The following is a 17312-nucleotide window of genomic DNA, read 5'->3' as shown; positions in this document are numbered from 1 at the left end:
CTTAATTGGTTTCCACTATCTTCCACTCTGCTCACCTCCCTCTCTCTACTCAGCCTAACTAGCTCCACCTGTCCCTGCTCTGCTCGGCTCTAATTACTCTGCCAGCTGCGCTGCATTACCCACTAACCTCTCCCAGTATTTAAGGCCCTGTCTTTCAGCTCTCCGGTGTCAGATCGTCTGCAAAGCTCACACCCGGAACCTGTTTGCTCGCGCTTCTGGCTCACCCTGGTTTTGTGACCCCGGACCTGCCTGTTTATTGGATACTCTTCTGCCTTAGGAGATCCAGACCTGCTTCTGCCATTACGACTCCTGACTACTCTTCAATCCCGGTAACTCTGACCAGCCTTCTGCCTTGCTACTACGTATTTTGGATTCCCTTGAACTGTACTGCTGCCTGGTTTCATTCCGCCCTGTTGTGTCTGTGTCTCCCCCCCAGGACTTCTGGACCACCCACCACCGGCTTCATAGGACGCATCGCTGCCACTGGGGGGCACAGACCCAGCGCATTGGACGGGATCCCTGTTACCCTGGAGCCTTCATTCACTCCCTACTTCCCTTTTCCCTTAAGTTTAATAAACTTTCTGGTGTGACGCAATTGTGGTCCTCTGGTCGTCTGTCTGAATCGTGACATAACTTGGGTCAAACGTTTTGGGTAGACTTCCACAAGCTTCCCACAATAAGTTGGGTGAATTTTGGCCCATTCCTCCTGACAGAGCTGGTGTAACTGAGTCAGGTTTGTAGGCCTCCTTGCTCGCACACACTTTTTCAGTTCTGCCCACAAATGTTCTATATGATTGAGGTCAGGGCTTTGTGATGGCCACTCCAATACCTTGACTTTGTTGTCCTTAAGCCATTTTGCCAGAACTTTGGGAAGTATGCTTGGGGTCATTGTCCATTTGGAAGACCCATTTGCGACCAAGCTTTAACTTCCTGACTGATGTCTTGAGATGTTGCTTCAATATATCCACATACTTTTCCTTCCTCATGGTGCCATCTATTTTGTGAAGTGCACCAGTCCCTCCTGCAGCCAAGCACCCCCACAGCATGATGCTGCCACCCCCGTGCTTCACGGTTGGGATGGTGTTCTTCGGCTTGCAGACACCCCCTTTTTCCTCCAAACATAACGATGGTCATTATGGCCAAACAGTTCTATTTTTGTTTCATCAGACCAGAGGACATTTCTCCAAAAAGTATGATCTTTGTCCCCATGTGCAGTTGCAAACCGTAGTCTGGCTTTTTAATGGCGGTTTTGGAGCAGTGGCTTCTTTCTTGCTGAGTGACCTTTCAGGTTATGTCGATATAGGACTTGTTTTACTGTGGATATAGATACTTTTGTACCTGTTTCCTCCAGCATCTTCACAAGGTCCTTTGCTGTTGTTCTGGGATTGATTTGCACTTTTCACACCAAAGTATGTTCATCACTAGGAGACAGAACGCATCTCCTTCCTGAGCGGTATGACGGCTGCGTGGTTCCATGGTGTTTATACTTGTGTACTATTGTTTGTACAGATGAACGTGGTACCTTCAGGCATTTGGAAATTGCTCCCAAGGATGAACCAGACTTGTGGAGGTCTACAATTCTTTTTCTGAGGTCTTGGCTGATTTATTTTGATTTACCCATGATGTCAAGTGAAGAGGCACTGAGTTTGAAGGTAGGCCTTGAAATACATCCACAGGTACACCTTCAATTGACTCAAATGATGTCAATTAGCCTATCAGAAGCTTCTAAAGCCATGACATCATTTTCTGGAATTTTCCAAGCTGTTTAAAGGCACAGTCAACTTAGTGTTTGTAAACTTCTGACCCACTGGAATTGTGATACAGTGAATTATAAGTGAAATAATCTGTCTGTAATCAATTGTTGGAAAAATTACTTGTGTCATGCACAAAGTAGATGTCCTAACTGACTTGCCAAAACTATAGTTTGTTAACAAGAAATACGTGGAGTGGTTGAAAAACGAGTGGTATGGAAACTTCAGACTTCAACTGTACATACATACATAATCACAGTTCCTAGGGAGCTAACAAGGCCAAGGTGTTGTCCATGCAAACCCATCCTCAACATGGATCAAGCTAAGCTGAAACCCATCCTCAACATGGATCAAGCTAAGCTGAAACCCATCCTCAACATGGATCAAACTAAGCTGAAACCCATCCTCAACATGGATCAAGCTAAGCTGAAACCCATCCTCAACATGGATCAAGCTAAGCTGAAACCCATCCTCAACATGGATCAAGCTAAGCTGAAACCCATCCTCAACATGGATCAAACTAAGCTGAAACCCATCCTCAACATGGATCAAGCTAAGCTGAAACCCATCCTCAACATGGATCAAACTAAGATGAAAGTGAAGCATAATAGCACAAGCTTTTTCACAATACACAGTAAAACATATTGCTCCTCTGCCACTGCAAGCAAACCTCTATGGCGTTGGGAAGATTGTAATAAACTCACACACAAAAACAAAGCTGCCTTGATTGTCTGGAGTGCAGAGGCTCTATGCCAATGTGGCCTCTCACTGTCTCAACAGGGTCTGTTTATTATGCACCAAACTGAAGAAAACTGACTGAAACAGGCAGGGGATACCTGAACAATTAGAAACAATTGTTTTCGTTTTCTGTTGCAAAACGTTTTGCTACGGTGTGCCCTAATGAATACGACCCAGCTTTCCTGCAGTTAATCTATCTCAGGACGTATATTTGACCCTCAGGTCTTAGTGAACCCAGGACTGTGTATCTGTCTTTCAGTCTCCCTCACTTTTTGTCATCCATTCCCCTGGAGCAGGTATGGGCAACTCCAGTCTCCTTGAGCAGGGATGGGCAACTCCAGTCCTCAGGGGCCGGAATGGTGTCACACTTTTCACCCATACCTAGCAAACACGGCTGATTAAAGTAATTGCATTCTAAACCGAAGATCATGGGGCTGGGGCAAAAGTGTGACACCAATCAGGCCCCCGAGGACTGGAGTTGCCCATACCTGACCTGGAGTCTGTTTGACTGCGGGACTCCAAGTGTAACAATCCTTCCAGTACAGTAATGTTTCATAGGCCTCACCTTGTTATACCATATTAACTATCAATGAAATAATCTTTGTAATTACCATGTAATAACAGGGTCGTAAACAAGTTCTGGAATTGTCACTACTTTTGGATTCCCTTTTTCGTATGAATTAGAATTTGTATTTTTTTTCAAATACAAATTTCAAATACAATTTAAATGGTAAAGCAGTGGAAGACGCCCGTAACTGGGTACATGTCTGGTATTCAATCATTACTTCTATTATTACATTATAGTTACTAATAAGGCCTAAGTCATGTTAAGTGTTTCCATGATGATGTTTGTACAATCATTGAGAAGTCTACATCCCAGTTGTAACTGTGGAGGGTTCTGTTCTCTCTGCAGTCTCAATTGCAGCTACTAGCTTTGTTTGACAGGTAAAGCACTCAGAAATCCCAGTTTATATCTATTGACATGAATGCGCAGAGCTAGGTGGTAATCTCACCAGGCAGGATCAATGAGTTAGCCAGTTGACCTGGGTAAACTCAACACTGAGAAATACAGTAACAGCTGACCTGGGTAAACTCAACACTGAGAAATACAGTAACAGTTGACCTGGGTAAACTCAACACTGAGAAATAGTATGAGTATGAGTCAAAAATACAATTTCTGTTTTGAGTAAGTGTTTCTAAATTGGATATACAGTATGTCCAAAATATATTATTAGACACCTAGCTCACTGGTTCTGCCTGGCGACATGACCCCTGGTGGGGACTCAGCTATGGGGATTGTTCTCTTGCCTCAGACACAAGGCATGTTCTTTTCTAAACACCCTTCACAAGTTACTGTGGCAGGATATTTGTTTATGGGTGGTCACTGGTCATACCAAGTATCACTTCACAACTTCCCCAATCTTTGCCCCAAATTCCTCTCCTTACTTCCCTGAACATATCCAATGTATATTTCAAGTGTCTCTCTGGATCAGAGCCTCTACTTGTCTTATTATACAATATACAAGTTGGACTTTAAAGTCCTTGATACTCAGCCTCTTCGCTTCCCTCTAAACTCCTCACCTACATAAGTGTGTCTTTGGATCCGAATCAAGTCACACTACAAGAAACCCAAGAATACAATTCATACATATAATTTACCCGTGAGCAGTTAGTTGAAACTGTCATCACAGTTCAAGGAATAGGATCCTGGGTGCGTTAATACGGCACTTGAACCATAAGGCATTTGTTACAGTACTTGGCAGTACAATGATAAGTCACTTATGATAGGTCACTTATGATAGGTGACTTATGATAGGTAATTTATGATAGGTCACTTATGATAGGTCACTTATAATAGGTAATTTATGATAGGTCACTTATGATAGGTCACTAAGGATACAGGGTATTCCATTGTGCTAATGTTAGATTTCTTTGGTAATATGGATGAACGGTCATATACATAGTTATTCACTATTAAGATTCATTATCAATTAAAAGTCTGGGGATATAAGTGGAGTACTTTCCACTATTTCAGTCAAGAGACGCTCCCTCTCCCTCTCTCTCTCTCTCTCTCTCTCTCTCTCTCTCTCCCTCTCTCTCTCTCTCTCTCTCTCTCTCTCTCTCTCTCTCTCTCTCTCTCTCTCTCTCTCTCTCTCTCTCTCTCTCGCTCGGACCCTCATTCCCACTGCCGCTCTCCTCTCTTCAGCCCTTGATTCTCAACCCCCTCTCTCACACCGTATCCTCTTCCTCTTCCTCCATATCTTCCTGTTGTGGGAGGAGTCTGTAGTGGTCGAGGCCAAGTGGTAGGAAGCTAGCCCTGGGTCGGCCATCATCCTCCACCGAGGGGGCATGCTGGGAGTTGGAGTCCAGGGCGTCACTGGAGTTGCACTTGGTGTACCTCTCTCGGTCTATCTCCTGGCCCCCGAGCTCCCCCTCTGGGCCCATGGCACGGTTCTTCAGCCAGGAGTGAATGTAGCCAACAGGGACGGGCAGGGTAGCAGCCAGGATCAGCATGGCCAACATGGCCAGGGCCCAGTCTGGGTACTCCAGAGTTGTCTCTGATGCCTGGAGAGAGAGGAAGACATACACTCTTAGGGTTCCAAAAGGGTTCTTCGGCTGTTCCAATAGGAGAACCCTTTCTGGTTCCAGGTAGAACCCTTTTTGGTTCCAGGTAGAACTCTTTAGGGTTCCATGTAGAACGCTCTGTGTTAAGGGGTTCTATATGGAACTCAAAAGGGTTCTACTTGGAACCAAAAGGGTTCTACCTGGGCCAAAAAAGGTTATTCAAAGGGTTCTCCTATGGGGACAGTCAAATAACCCTTTTAGGTTTTAGATAGCACCTTTTTTTCTAAGAGTGTATAAGGGGGATGAGAGTGTAAGAGAGAGAGAAAATAAAGAAAGCGAGAAGGAGGGAGGGAGAGAGGGAGGTATAAGAAGAGAGTGAACAAAGGTGAGTGTAATCAAGCAATTGAGAAAATAATGTAATTCAAGGAAGTTAGGAAGGAAGGAAGGTAGGAAGGTAGGAAGGTCAAAAGGAAGGAAGGAAAGGAAGTCATCCATCTAGCCAGCCAGGAACAGAGACCTGGGCCATTGTAGGGGTATCTCACCGTGGTGTGGTTCCAGGCTGTGTAGGTCGGTCGTTTGAAGACCATTCGCAGTAGACTGGCCGCCAGCAGGCCCACCATAGCAAACAGACACACGTACTTCCACAGGTACTTATACAGCACCGGGGGGCGCCATTTCAGCATGATCTCAATGTCATCCAAGAAGCTTGGGAGGAAAGGAGATGCTAGATGTGTCATCATCACAGATCCTGAATCTCAAACCAACGCCTATAGCCTCAAGCCCACTAGACACTTGTGGAGATGTTAGAGGATTAGATAGGTGTCCACAATATGGCAACAATTCCACCCAGCCTATCAGAGGCTTGATTGTATTTCAGATATCCCTGAACCTGATTTAGCTTTGAGCCTTTTTGCAGATGTCTCAATACTATTGTGGATAATCAGGCTCCCTTCAAGAAATTAAGGGTTTAAGGTTAATCGAAAGCCTGGTACAGTCCGGATGTATCAGAAGTCATTCATAAAAGAGTTGATGCTTGGGTCAAGGCCAGGAACACAGGCTTAGGCCCGGACTGACAAGCTTTTAAGCAACTGAGGAATCATTGTGTAAGACAAATCAGAAAGGCTAAATCTTTCTCTGACGCCTGTTCATGGTTTCATGATTATCTTAGTAACAGAACTCAGGCCATCATGATTGATGGGGTTAAGTCTGAACGTCTTGAAGTACATAAAGGTGTACCACAGGGGTCGATTTTGCAACCTGTTCTCTTCACTATTTATATAAACACCATTGGTCAATCTGTAGAAAAATGTTAACTTAATCTATATGAAGATGATACTATTATGTATGCTACTGCCCCGACTGTTGATCTGGCTGTGTCACTACTAAAATCGGATTTTATAGTTATGCAGGAATCCCTTGCTGATTTAAGACTAATACGGGCAAAACTAAATACATGTTGTTTTTAAACACTCGTAAAAATGTTTCAGATGAACTACGTTCACTCATTACATGGTTCTCAAATCGAACGTGTTCCCCCATATAAATACTTAGGCATTTAGATTGATATGGATTTGAAGTTTAAAAAACATATCGATGAGCTGGTAAAGAAGCTGGTTAAAGTAGGCTTTTTCTACAGAAACAGATCGTGCCTTTCTCTAAGCAGTAGGAAGGAGAATATTCAATCAACATTTTTAGCTGTTCTTGATTATAGTGATATTATTTATCAAAGTGCAGCTGCAACTACTGTTAAACCTTTGGATGCCATCTACCATAGTGCCCTTCGTTTTGTCACAGGTGACAGTTTTTTATACTCATCACTGCATCCTGTATCAAAAGGTTGGCTGGAGTTTGCTAAAGACCCGTATATCTCTACATTACTCCCTTTGTGTTTACAAGGCCCTACTTCATAAACTTTCGTCTTATTTAACTTTGCTGTTGAAGTATAGACACCTGAGTTGTATTATATTGGGCACATTTGTAAAAGAGATGTAGGTCTCAATATGTCTTCCCTGTTAAAACAAAGCTTGAATAGAAAAATAAACACAAAAGGTTGAAAATCTACAGGTTAGGACAAGAGGATTCTAATATCCCATATGTATTTGCATAAATGCGGAAAAATTCTAAACAATGGGACTAGCAGTGCGAGCGAAAACGACTGGAAGTGAATGTTAGCATTGCAGAAAGTTCACCATCAAAGTGGAAAATAAATACAATCATAGTAAGTTTCAGCTAACTACTCAGCAAACACATAACTATTTTACTCTCATTCTATTCATTTAAATGTTTTTAACATTATCTACAGCCACTTTATTAGTTGATTTCCTGACCGCTGGTCACGTTTACAATGCTAATCCTGTATCTGTACCTGCTAATATTTGTATCATAGAAAAGAAAACATGAATAAATTATTCAAAGAAAGGAGTACTGTACATCATTGGTATTATACTAATACATTGGTATTGGCAAACCCGTTTGGACGCCTTACCGGTCAGCTCCGTACACCCAGGCCACAGCGAACGTCTCAAAGACCACCACGATGATCAGGGGCATTGTGGCAGAGTAGTCGTCGAACATCGTAACAAAGTAGTTCCCAGAGCGCTGGGTAAACAAAAGTCCGATCACAAAGCCCAGAACACAGCTGCACACTGAACCATAATGACAAAGAACACAGCTACTTAGTGACTCACTGAACCATAATGACAAAGAACACAGTTATTTAGTGACTCACTGAACCATAATGACAAAGAACACAGCTATTTAGTGACACACTGAACCATAATGATAAAGAACACAGCTATTTAGTGACTCACTGAACCATAATGACAAAGAACATAGCTATTTTGTGACTCACTGAACCATAATGACAAAGAACACAGCTATTTAGTGACTCACTGAACCATAATGACAAAGAACACAGCTATTTAGTGACACACTGAACCATAATGACAAAGAACACAGCTACTTAGTGACTCACAGAACCATAATGACAAAGAACACAGCTATTTAGTGACTCACTGAACCATAATGACAAAGAACACAGCTATTTAGTGACTCACTGAACCATAATGACAAAGAACACAGCTATTTAGTGACTCACTGAACCATAATGACAAAGAACACAGCTATTTAGTGACTCACTGAACCATAATGACAAAGAACACAGCTATTTAGTGACTCACTGAACCATAATGACAAAGAACACAGCTATTTAGTGACACACTAAACCATAATGACAAAGAACACAGCTCTTTAGTCACTCACTGAACCATAATGACAAAGAACACAGCTATTTAGTGACTCACTGAACCATATTGACAAAGAACCCAGCTATTTAGGTGTATTTGTGCATTCGTGTGTGTGAATGTTTGTGTATTACCAGTGAGCATGGTCCTGTGGCGTCCCAGCAGGCTGAAGTTGTCCATGAGGGGGGTGAGGATTCCCTGCATGGTGCCGAACATGGTGCTCATGCCCAGGTTGAGCAGCATGAGGAAGAAGAGCGTGGACCAGAAGGGGCTGGCAGGGAACTGGGCCATGGCCTCTGTGAAGGCAATGAACGCCAGGCCCGTCCCTTCCACACCCTGGGGGTCAGAGAGAGAGGGACAAGAGGGACAAACACTTTATTCTATGTGGAGTATGTTGATATTTGTAACCTGTATTCTTTGTCGAGTATGTTTAAGCAATAAGGCTCGAGGAGGTTTGATATATGGCCAATATACATGAAAGGGCTGTTCTTAAATACGACACAACGTGGAGTGCCTGGACACAGCCCTTAGCCCTGGTATATTGGCCATATACCACAAACCCCCGAGGTGCCTTGCTATTATAAACTGGTTACCAATGTAACTAGAGCAGTAAAAATAAATGTTTTTTCATACCCGTGGTATACGGTCTGATATACCATGGTTGTCAGCCAATCAGCATTCAGGGCTTGAACCACCCAGTTTATAATGATATTTGTAACCTGCCTTTCTTAATAAAGTATTGAAATTAAGAGGGTTTGAGCGAGATATGTGTTAGAGAGGGGGGGGTTACAATGGAATAGAGAAAGGGAGAGAGAGAGGGAGGGAGGGAGGGAGGGAGGGAGAGAGGAGGGAGGGAGGGAGAGAGAGAGGGGAGGGAGGGAGGGAGGGAGGAGGGAGGTAGAGAGGAGGGCGAGAGGAGGGAGGGAGGGAGGGAGGGAGAGAGAGAGAGAGAGAGAGAGAGAGAGAGAGAGAGAGAGAGAGAGAGAGAGAGAGAGAGAGAGAGAGAGAGAGGGCAAGGTGTTAACAGGAGGTTGTAAGGGGTGAAGAAAGAGAGGGAATTCAATGATGGGGAAACAGTTAGAGGGAGGTAAAGACAGCCCCTTATAAATAACTTAATAAAAAATACAAAGGACTCCTTTCTCCATTCTCTCTGAAAACAGGATTTGAACCACAAGCCCCCTAAAACCTAATCTGACCCTCACCTTGCTCATCTCCTCATCCAGGTCACAGTCGGTGATGTTTGTCCCCACCTGGGAGCCGTAGTGATGGTACCACTCTCTGTATTCAGGTATGGTGACGGAGGCAGGATCAGACATGTTGAACCACGGCCACCAGTGATGGTTGGTTCCATGTGTGGCCATGTCGTTTAACAGCCCCAGATTTCTGAAGGGTTGGAGGTGACGTAGCGTGAGCTTAGAATTGTAAGGTTCCTTCTGCAAAAAGTTGATTCTGAGATAATTGGCTTTAAAGTTACCAACCCTTATTGTTTTGAATGGTGTGAGCAATTTTTATCTCACATCCTTATTAACTTAACAACATGAGCTGGGGTATTTAGAGTACTACAGTGGCTTTCAAAGCATTCACCCCCCTTGGCATTTTTCCTATTTTGTTGCCTTACAACCTGGAATTTAAATGGATTTTTTGGGGGTTTGTATCATTTGATTTACACAACATGCCTACCACTTTGAAGATGCAATATATTTTTTATTGTGAAACAAACAAGAAATAAGACAAAAAAACAGAAAACTTGAGCGTGCATAACTATTCACCCCCCCAAGTCAATACTTTGTAGAGCCACCTTTTGCAGCAATTACAACTCTCTTGGGGTATGTCTGTATAAGCTTGGCACATCTAGCCACTGGGATTTTTGCCCATTCTTCAAGGCAAAACTGCTCCAGCTCCTTCAAGTTGGATGGGTTCCACTGGTGTACAGCAATCTTTAAGTCATACCACAGATTCTGGCTTTGACTAGGCCATTCCAAGACATTTAAATGTTTCCCCTTAAACCACTCAAGTGTTGCTTTAGCAGTATGCTTAGGGTCATTGTCCTGCTGGAAGGTGAACCTCCGTCCCAGTCTCAAATCTCTGGAAGGCTGAAACAGGTTTTCCTCAAGAATTTCCCTGTATTTAGCGCCATCCATCATTCCTTCAATTCTGACCAGTTTCCCAGTCCCTGCCAATGAAAAACATCCCCACAGCATGATGCTGCCACCACCATGCTTCACTGTGGGAATGGTGTTCTCGGGTGATGAAAGGTGTTTGCTTATTATTTTCTTTAAGCAATGGCTTTTTTCTGGCCACTCTTCCGTAAAGCCCAGCTCTGTGGAGAGTACGGCTTAAAGTGGTCCTATGGACAGATACTCCAATCTCCGCTGTGGAGCTTTGCAGCTCCTTCAGGGTTATCTTTGGTCTCTTTGTTGCCTCTTTGATTAATGCCCTCCTTGCCTTGTCCGTGAGTTTTGGTGGGCGGTCCTCTCTTGGCAGGTTTGTTGTGGTGCCATATTCTTTCAATTTTTTAATAATGGATTTAATGGTGCTCCGTGGGATGTTCAAATTTTTTTTATAACCCAACCCTGATCTGTACTTCTCCACAATGTTGTCCCTGACCTGTTTGGAGAGCTTCTAGGTTTTCATGGTGCCGCTTGCTTGGTGGTGCCCCTTGCTTAGTGGTGTTGCAGACTCTGGGGCCTTTCAGAACAGGTGTATATATACTGAGATCATGTGACAGTTCATGTGACACTTAGATTGCACACAAGTGGACTTTATTTAACTAATTATGTGACTTCTGAAGGTAATTGGTTGCACCAGATCTTATTTAGGGGCTTCATAGCAAAGGGGTTGAATACATATGCACGCACCACCTTTCCGTTATAAATTTTTTTGAATTTTTTGAAACAAGTAATTTTTTTTCCATTACATGAAATCCAAATAAAAATCCATTTAAATTACAGGTTGTAATGCAACAAAATAGGAAAAACGCCAAGGGGGATGAATACTTTTGCAAGGCACTGTATATAGGTAGAGAACATTGAACAGAACAAGCCTATGTCAATCACTCAATTTGGGCAAAATTGCAGATAGAACATTATAATTCCAAGCTCTCAATATCGCAATTCCCTTCAGGTACATTGGTAACATTTTATTTGAAGGTATGCTTACACTCTTAGAAAAAAAGGTTCCAAAAAGGTTATTTGGCTGGACCCATAGGAGAACCCTTTTTGGTTCTAGGTAGAACCCCTTTTTTGGTTCCAGGTAGATCACTTTTGGGTTCCATGTAGAACCATCTGCAGAAAGGCTTCTAAATGGAAACCTAAAAGGTTCTTTCTACCTGGAACCAAAAGGGTTCTACCTGCAACCAAATATAGTTATTCAAAGGGTTCTCCTATGGGGACAGCTGAAGAACCCTTTAAGGTTCTACATTTACATTACATTTACATTACATTTTTCTAGATAGCACTTTTTTTTCTAAGAGTGAACATATGGACATGTCTTTCATATGTCTCCATAATAATGCCATGATTTATAAAGGGATAGTTTATCCAAAATTACAAAATTAAATATTGCTTTCATTAACCTGTAAGCAGTCTATGGACAATGCAAGACAGCAATCCATGTTTTGGTTTTGTTTACCTGGCCACTGTCTCCAAATGCCATTTTTATTAGCATTTTTCACACTTCATATCCAAATCATGTTAAAGTAACTTCATTGAGGTACACCAGAGTTTCCCAACTCTGGTCCTCCAGTACCCCCAACAGAACATATTGTTATTGTGGCCCTGGACATGCACACCTGATTCTACTTGTCAATAATCATTAAGCCCTTGACAAGTTGAATTAGGGGTTTTTGTCCAGGGCTGTTTGGGGTACTGGAGGACCGGAGTTGGGAAACACTGACCTACACAATCAGACAGTTTAGGATGATCTGGACACGACGCATGAAAAATGCTAATACAGGAGATATAGACTTGCATTGGTTTTGTGCCACAAATGCTGAAATATAACAAAACCGTTTGACATAGAAACAACAGATTTTCGGCGGGATTCTTAAAATAATGTTGATTAATTATGAAATGATGAAAAATATTAATAACATTCCACCCATGAGGCCACTAGGTCATTTGACTGCAGGAAAGGGCAACGGAAAGCAATATGTGATTTTGTAAATTGGGTGAATTATGCCTTTAAAGAAAGGAGATTCAACACTATTGAGATGCCAACGCAAACACATTTTAAATTAGAGGGCCTTATTTCAGTGAAGTAAGTTATCCCTTTAAACTGGGCTGAAACCTTCCCCAGCATGAGTCAAGGAGTGTTACATCAACAGAAACATGAGACGTGCAGCAGACATTACACATAACTTCTCAGTTACATGATCTACAAACAGTCTCTCTCTCTCTCTCTCTCTCACTCACTGTTTCTCACGGTCTTTCTCTCTCTCTCGTTCTCTCTCTTTCTCTCTCAATCACGTTGTCTCTCAATCTCTCTCTCTCTTTCACTGTCTCTCTCTTACTCACACACACCATCCCCCCTTGACTCCATACTTACTGGGTGACGCAGTTCAGGGCAATGTTCTTGGCCCTGAAGCCCAGCACTACGAACACCACCAGTGATGCGAGCACAGAGGTCATGAAGTTGATGCAAGAGACCATGAGCGCGTCGCGGTGGCAGTTGTTGTGGATGGGGTTGTAGGAAGAGTAAGCGATCACAGAGCCGTAGCCCAGGCCGAGGGCAAAGAACACCTGTGTGGCTGCCTGCCGCCACACCTGCACCTCAGCCCAAATTTCTATCTGAGACAGAGACAGAGAGAGAGAGAGAGAGAGAGAGAGAGAGAGAGAGAGAGAGAGAGAGCGAGAGAGAGAGAAAGAGAGAGAGAGAGAGAAGAGAGAGAGAGAGAGATAGAGAGAGAGAGAGAGAGAGAGAGAGAGAGAGAGAGAGAGAGAGAGAGAGAGATACAGCATGAGACTGAATTCTATTCTATTTCTTTCTGTCAATTCAGGAAGTGAATTGAAATTCTGGTCCTCTCTGGTCCTCTTCTCCAGAGTGCTTAATTCTTGTTTTTGTTGTTTTAAAGTGTCTTTGTACATCTTGGAGATTCTACTTGTAATTAAAAGCGCTATATGAATTAAATCTATTATAATAATAATTATTATTATTATTGTACTTACTTTAGGGTAGAACATGTAGGCGATTCCCTCCATGGCTCCATCCAGCATCAAGCCTCTGATGAGGAAAATGAACAGCACAGCATAGGGGAAGACTGAGGAGAAATACATCACCTATGGAGAAGAGAATTACAATTCAAATTTAGGAACCCATTAGACCTTTTCATCTAGATTCTAAAATAATGTCTATGGATTTGGGAGGGTTTTTTATTTCTCTAGCCACATTCCTCAGCTGTATACTGGGAGAATCTCAGAATGTATCTTTAACTTTACCTATAGGGAGATATAGGGCTGGGTTCATGGACACAGACTAAGTACCATAAGACTTATATTGGATTAAATCAATATTCATGAAATTACATTCTACATTCTCTTTTAAAAACTATACATAAAAATAAAAAAACATTTAACAAGACTAGGCCAATGAAAGAGGACATAGGCATAATATTGAACAATTTAAATGTAACATTTAAAAACACTTTGCTTTTGCCTACAACAGAATTCAGCCGCTTTCTTTCACAGCTAGCGTGTTAACTACTAGCCTACCAGAATCATGGTTAGTGGTGGCCGGGGGCAACACTACTTAGGGTCAAGGAGGGTGGTGACTCCTTATATTGTTTGTAACATGCTATATGTTGTGAAAAAGATGAACTGAGAGCGTCCTTACCTTGGCAGAGGACTTGATGCCTTTGATCATGGCTAGACAGACGATGGCCCAGGCAGCCAGCAGACAGCCTGTCATGATGGGGTTAAACTCACCAGACTCATTGATGGAGTCTGTGATGTCTAGAGCCTTCCGGAACCAGAAGTATGAGGTAGGGGAGCTACCTGAGCATTCCTTTACTGACAGACAGAGAGAGAGAGAGAGCGGGAGGGAGGGAGGGAGGGAGGGAGGAAGGAAGGAAGGAAGGAAGGAAGGAAGGAAGGAAGGAAGGAAGGAAGGAAGGAAGGAAGGAAGGGAGGGAGAGCGAGAGAGAGAGAGAGAGAGAGAGAGAGAGAGAGAGAGAGAGAGAGAGAGAGAGAGAGAGAAGGAGGGAGGGATTTATAGAGTTTACATACACAAACCCTGCTCTTGTAGAATACAATGTGTCCATTAGACATCTAAACACAAAAATAAGGAGAAGCATGATATGTACCCTACCCTACACAACCCAGCACACACACACACACACACACACACACACACACACACACACACACACACACACACACACACACACACACACACACACACACAGTCTTGTACAACTAACCTTGTGGGGACAAAATACTATACTACACACACACAGAGCTAGTGAATACCAGTGTTATTGGTGGTCATGTCGATGGGACATTGCTCCCAGGGTAGAGGATACTGGAAGGAGTTGCCCATGTAGAAGAGACTCCATGCGATGATGACATTGTAGTAGAGAGCCACAAAGAAACACACCTGAGGAAGGAAGGCAAGGGTTAATGCAGTTTTTAAGACATGCTAGCTGCACCTGTAGACTTCCATTCTTTGCGTTAGTTGGCAATGGCTCGCAAAACTACATTCAACTTCCTTCAAACTGCACGCAGGGACATCAAATCATAAACTCCTATGACTCTGGGTAAGTAATTGCCAAAATATCGCACTATCCCTTTAAATATTGTTATAGCAGCTCCCTGAGAGCAACACTGAAAGAATGAGTATGAATAGGGTGCCAATGTTAACCAATAGGGTGTCAGTGTTAACCAATAGGGTGTCAGTATTAACCAATAGGGTGTCAGTGTTAACCAATAGGGTGTCAGTATTAACCAATAGGGTGTCAGTGTTAACCAATAGGGTGTCAGTATTAACCAATAGGGTGTCAGTGTTTACCAATAGGGTGTCAGTGTTAACCAATAGGGTGTCAGTGTTAACCATTAGGGTGTCAGTATATACATACGTAATACCAACACAGGGGAGAGAGGAGTGTGCAACTACTTCTCTTACATTACAGAGAGATCGTTCCCCTAACCACACACACACACACACACACACACACGCACAAACCTCTAGCCTTCTCGAGCCACACAGGTGTCCGAGTCAGTTTGTTTTGTATCTCTGTTTACCAGACATAAGGTGAATAAATAGGAAGTGTTCATTCAGACAAACATTGATAACGGAGTGAACTCTCACTCTAACTATGCTGTTTATAAGACCTCCTGCTGTTTATAAGACAGCTAGACTACACCAGTCTATCTCTGCAAGGTGTTCTGCTGTTCTTCTTTGACTCAGGGCTTAATGTCAGGTTCCAAACACGTCCACAGTCATTGGCGCAGGACCTGTTAACAACACTAAGAGACATATTTACACTGTTGACTGATTTTCCTGGATAAGTGATCCATACAAAATGTCCTGCTCTGGGAGAATTCTTTTGGGGCATTACTATGCTGTTTCTGTAGTATTTTTGTTTCCCACTACAAACTTATGGTTCTTATGGTTACTTCATTGAACTTCATTCAAATATGCATTCTACATGCATGGAGCTGTTTTTGACTTATCCTGGAAATCCAGTGAATGCCTTCACCACAGATCTATAGCCTCAACATTAGGCCTTAACCGTCACCCTAGTGACAATGTTTGGCTCCCAAAACATTTCTGTCAGGCCAGGGAACAGCCTATGTTCTCTGACCTGGATTTGTCCAGTGTTTTTAATTCCTTAGAACGTTCCTTTTGAAAACATTCTAGGAACAGTCTAGCAACATTGTGACAAATCAAGGGGCATGGCGGGAGGATCCTTGGATGTTGTATAATGACATGAAGTCAAAATTTTCCTTTGGACATCGTCCAAATGTTTCTCATGACAAGCAGAATAAATAAATAACATTTTCTTTCACCACAACCAAACAACCGAATGGTAACCAAATGAAAGCAGTCCCAACCAAACAACCAAATGGTAACCAAATGAAAGCAGTCCCAACCAAACAACTGAATGGTAACCAAATGAAAGCAGTCCCAACCAAACAACCGAATGGTAACCAAATGAAAGCAGTCCCACCCAAACAACCGAATGGTAACCAAATGAAAGCAGTCCCAACCAAACAACCGAATGGTAACCAAATGAAAGCAGTCCCAACCAAACAACCGAATGGTAACCAAATGAAAGCAGTCCCAACCAAACAACCGAATGGTAACCAAATGAAAGCAGTCCCAACCAAACAACCGAATGGTAACCAAATGAAAGCAGTCCCAACCAAACAACCGAATGGCAACCAAATGAAAGCTGTCCCAACCAAACAACCGAATGGTAACCAAATGAAAGCAGTCCCAACCAAACAACCGAATGGTAACCAAATGAAAGCAGTCCCAACCAAACAACCGAATGGTAACCAAATGAAAGCAGTCCCAACCAAACAACCGAATGGTAACCAAATGAAAGCAGTCCCAACCAAACAACCGAATGGTAACCAAATGAAAGCAGTCCCAACCAAACAACCGAATGGTAACCAAATGAAAGCAGTCCCAACCAAACAACCGAATGGTAACCAAATGAAAGCAGTCCCAACCAAACAACCGAATGGTAACCAAATGAAAGCAGTCCCAACCAAACAACCGAATGGTAACCAAATGAAAGCAGCCTCTTGTGTGTGGTGGGAATGTGTGATGTTAGTTAATTGAGAAACTAGTCCCTGTATGCGTCCCAAATGGCACCCTATTCCCTATAAAGTGCAGCACTACTTTTGACCAGGTCCTATTGGGGCTCTGCTGCTCTGGTTGAAAGTAGTGAACTACAGATCTGCTGTCTTCATTTCATCACTCTGTTGTTGCAGATCATTTTCCTGCACAGCAGGAAATGTTAATTTTAGTGTAGTCAAGGTTTAAAAAGGCTTCTAAGGTTTGTAATTTCCAC

The 17312-nt window shown here is 42.8% G+C and overlaps 1 protein-coding gene across 1 annotated transcript in view; it reads right to left on the bottom strand.

Annotated features, from left to right (window-relative positions):
- Positions 1-1932: 1932 nt before the first annotated feature.
- Positions 1933-17312, bottom strand: part of slc6a16a (solute carrier family 6 member 16a) — a 22374-nt gene continuing 6994 nt past the window's right edge. Inside the window, exons 4-12 of the mRNA XM_041864279.2 lie at positions 14761-14887; positions 14126-14301; positions 13462-13572; positions 12842-13083; positions 9499-9679; positions 8431-8632; positions 7540-7699; positions 5597-5759; positions 1933-5054 (exon numbers count right to left, since the gene is read on the bottom strand). Coding sequence (XP_041720213.2) covers positions 4719-5054; positions 5597-5759; positions 7540-7699; positions 8431-8632; positions 9499-9679; positions 12842-13083; positions 13462-13572; positions 14126-14301; positions 14761-14887 — 1698 coding nt within the window. The 3' untranslated portion in view covers positions 1933-4718. The remainder of the gene's footprint in view (positions 5055-5596; positions 5760-7539; positions 7700-8430; positions 8633-9498; positions 9680-12841; positions 13084-13461; positions 13573-14125; positions 14302-14760; positions 14888-17312) is intronic.

Source organism: Coregonus clupeaformis, chromosome 19 (assembly GCF_020615455.1).
Source record: "Coregonus clupeaformis isolate EN_2021a chromosome 19, ASM2061545v1, whole genome shotgun sequence".
In the NCBI taxonomy this organism is placed as follows: domain Eukaryota; kingdom Metazoa; phylum Chordata; class Actinopteri; order Salmoniformes; family Salmonidae; genus Coregonus; species Coregonus clupeaformis.
The sequence above is the reverse complement of the archived record's forward strand: the minus strand, read 5'-3'. Positions and strand labels throughout refer to the sequence as shown.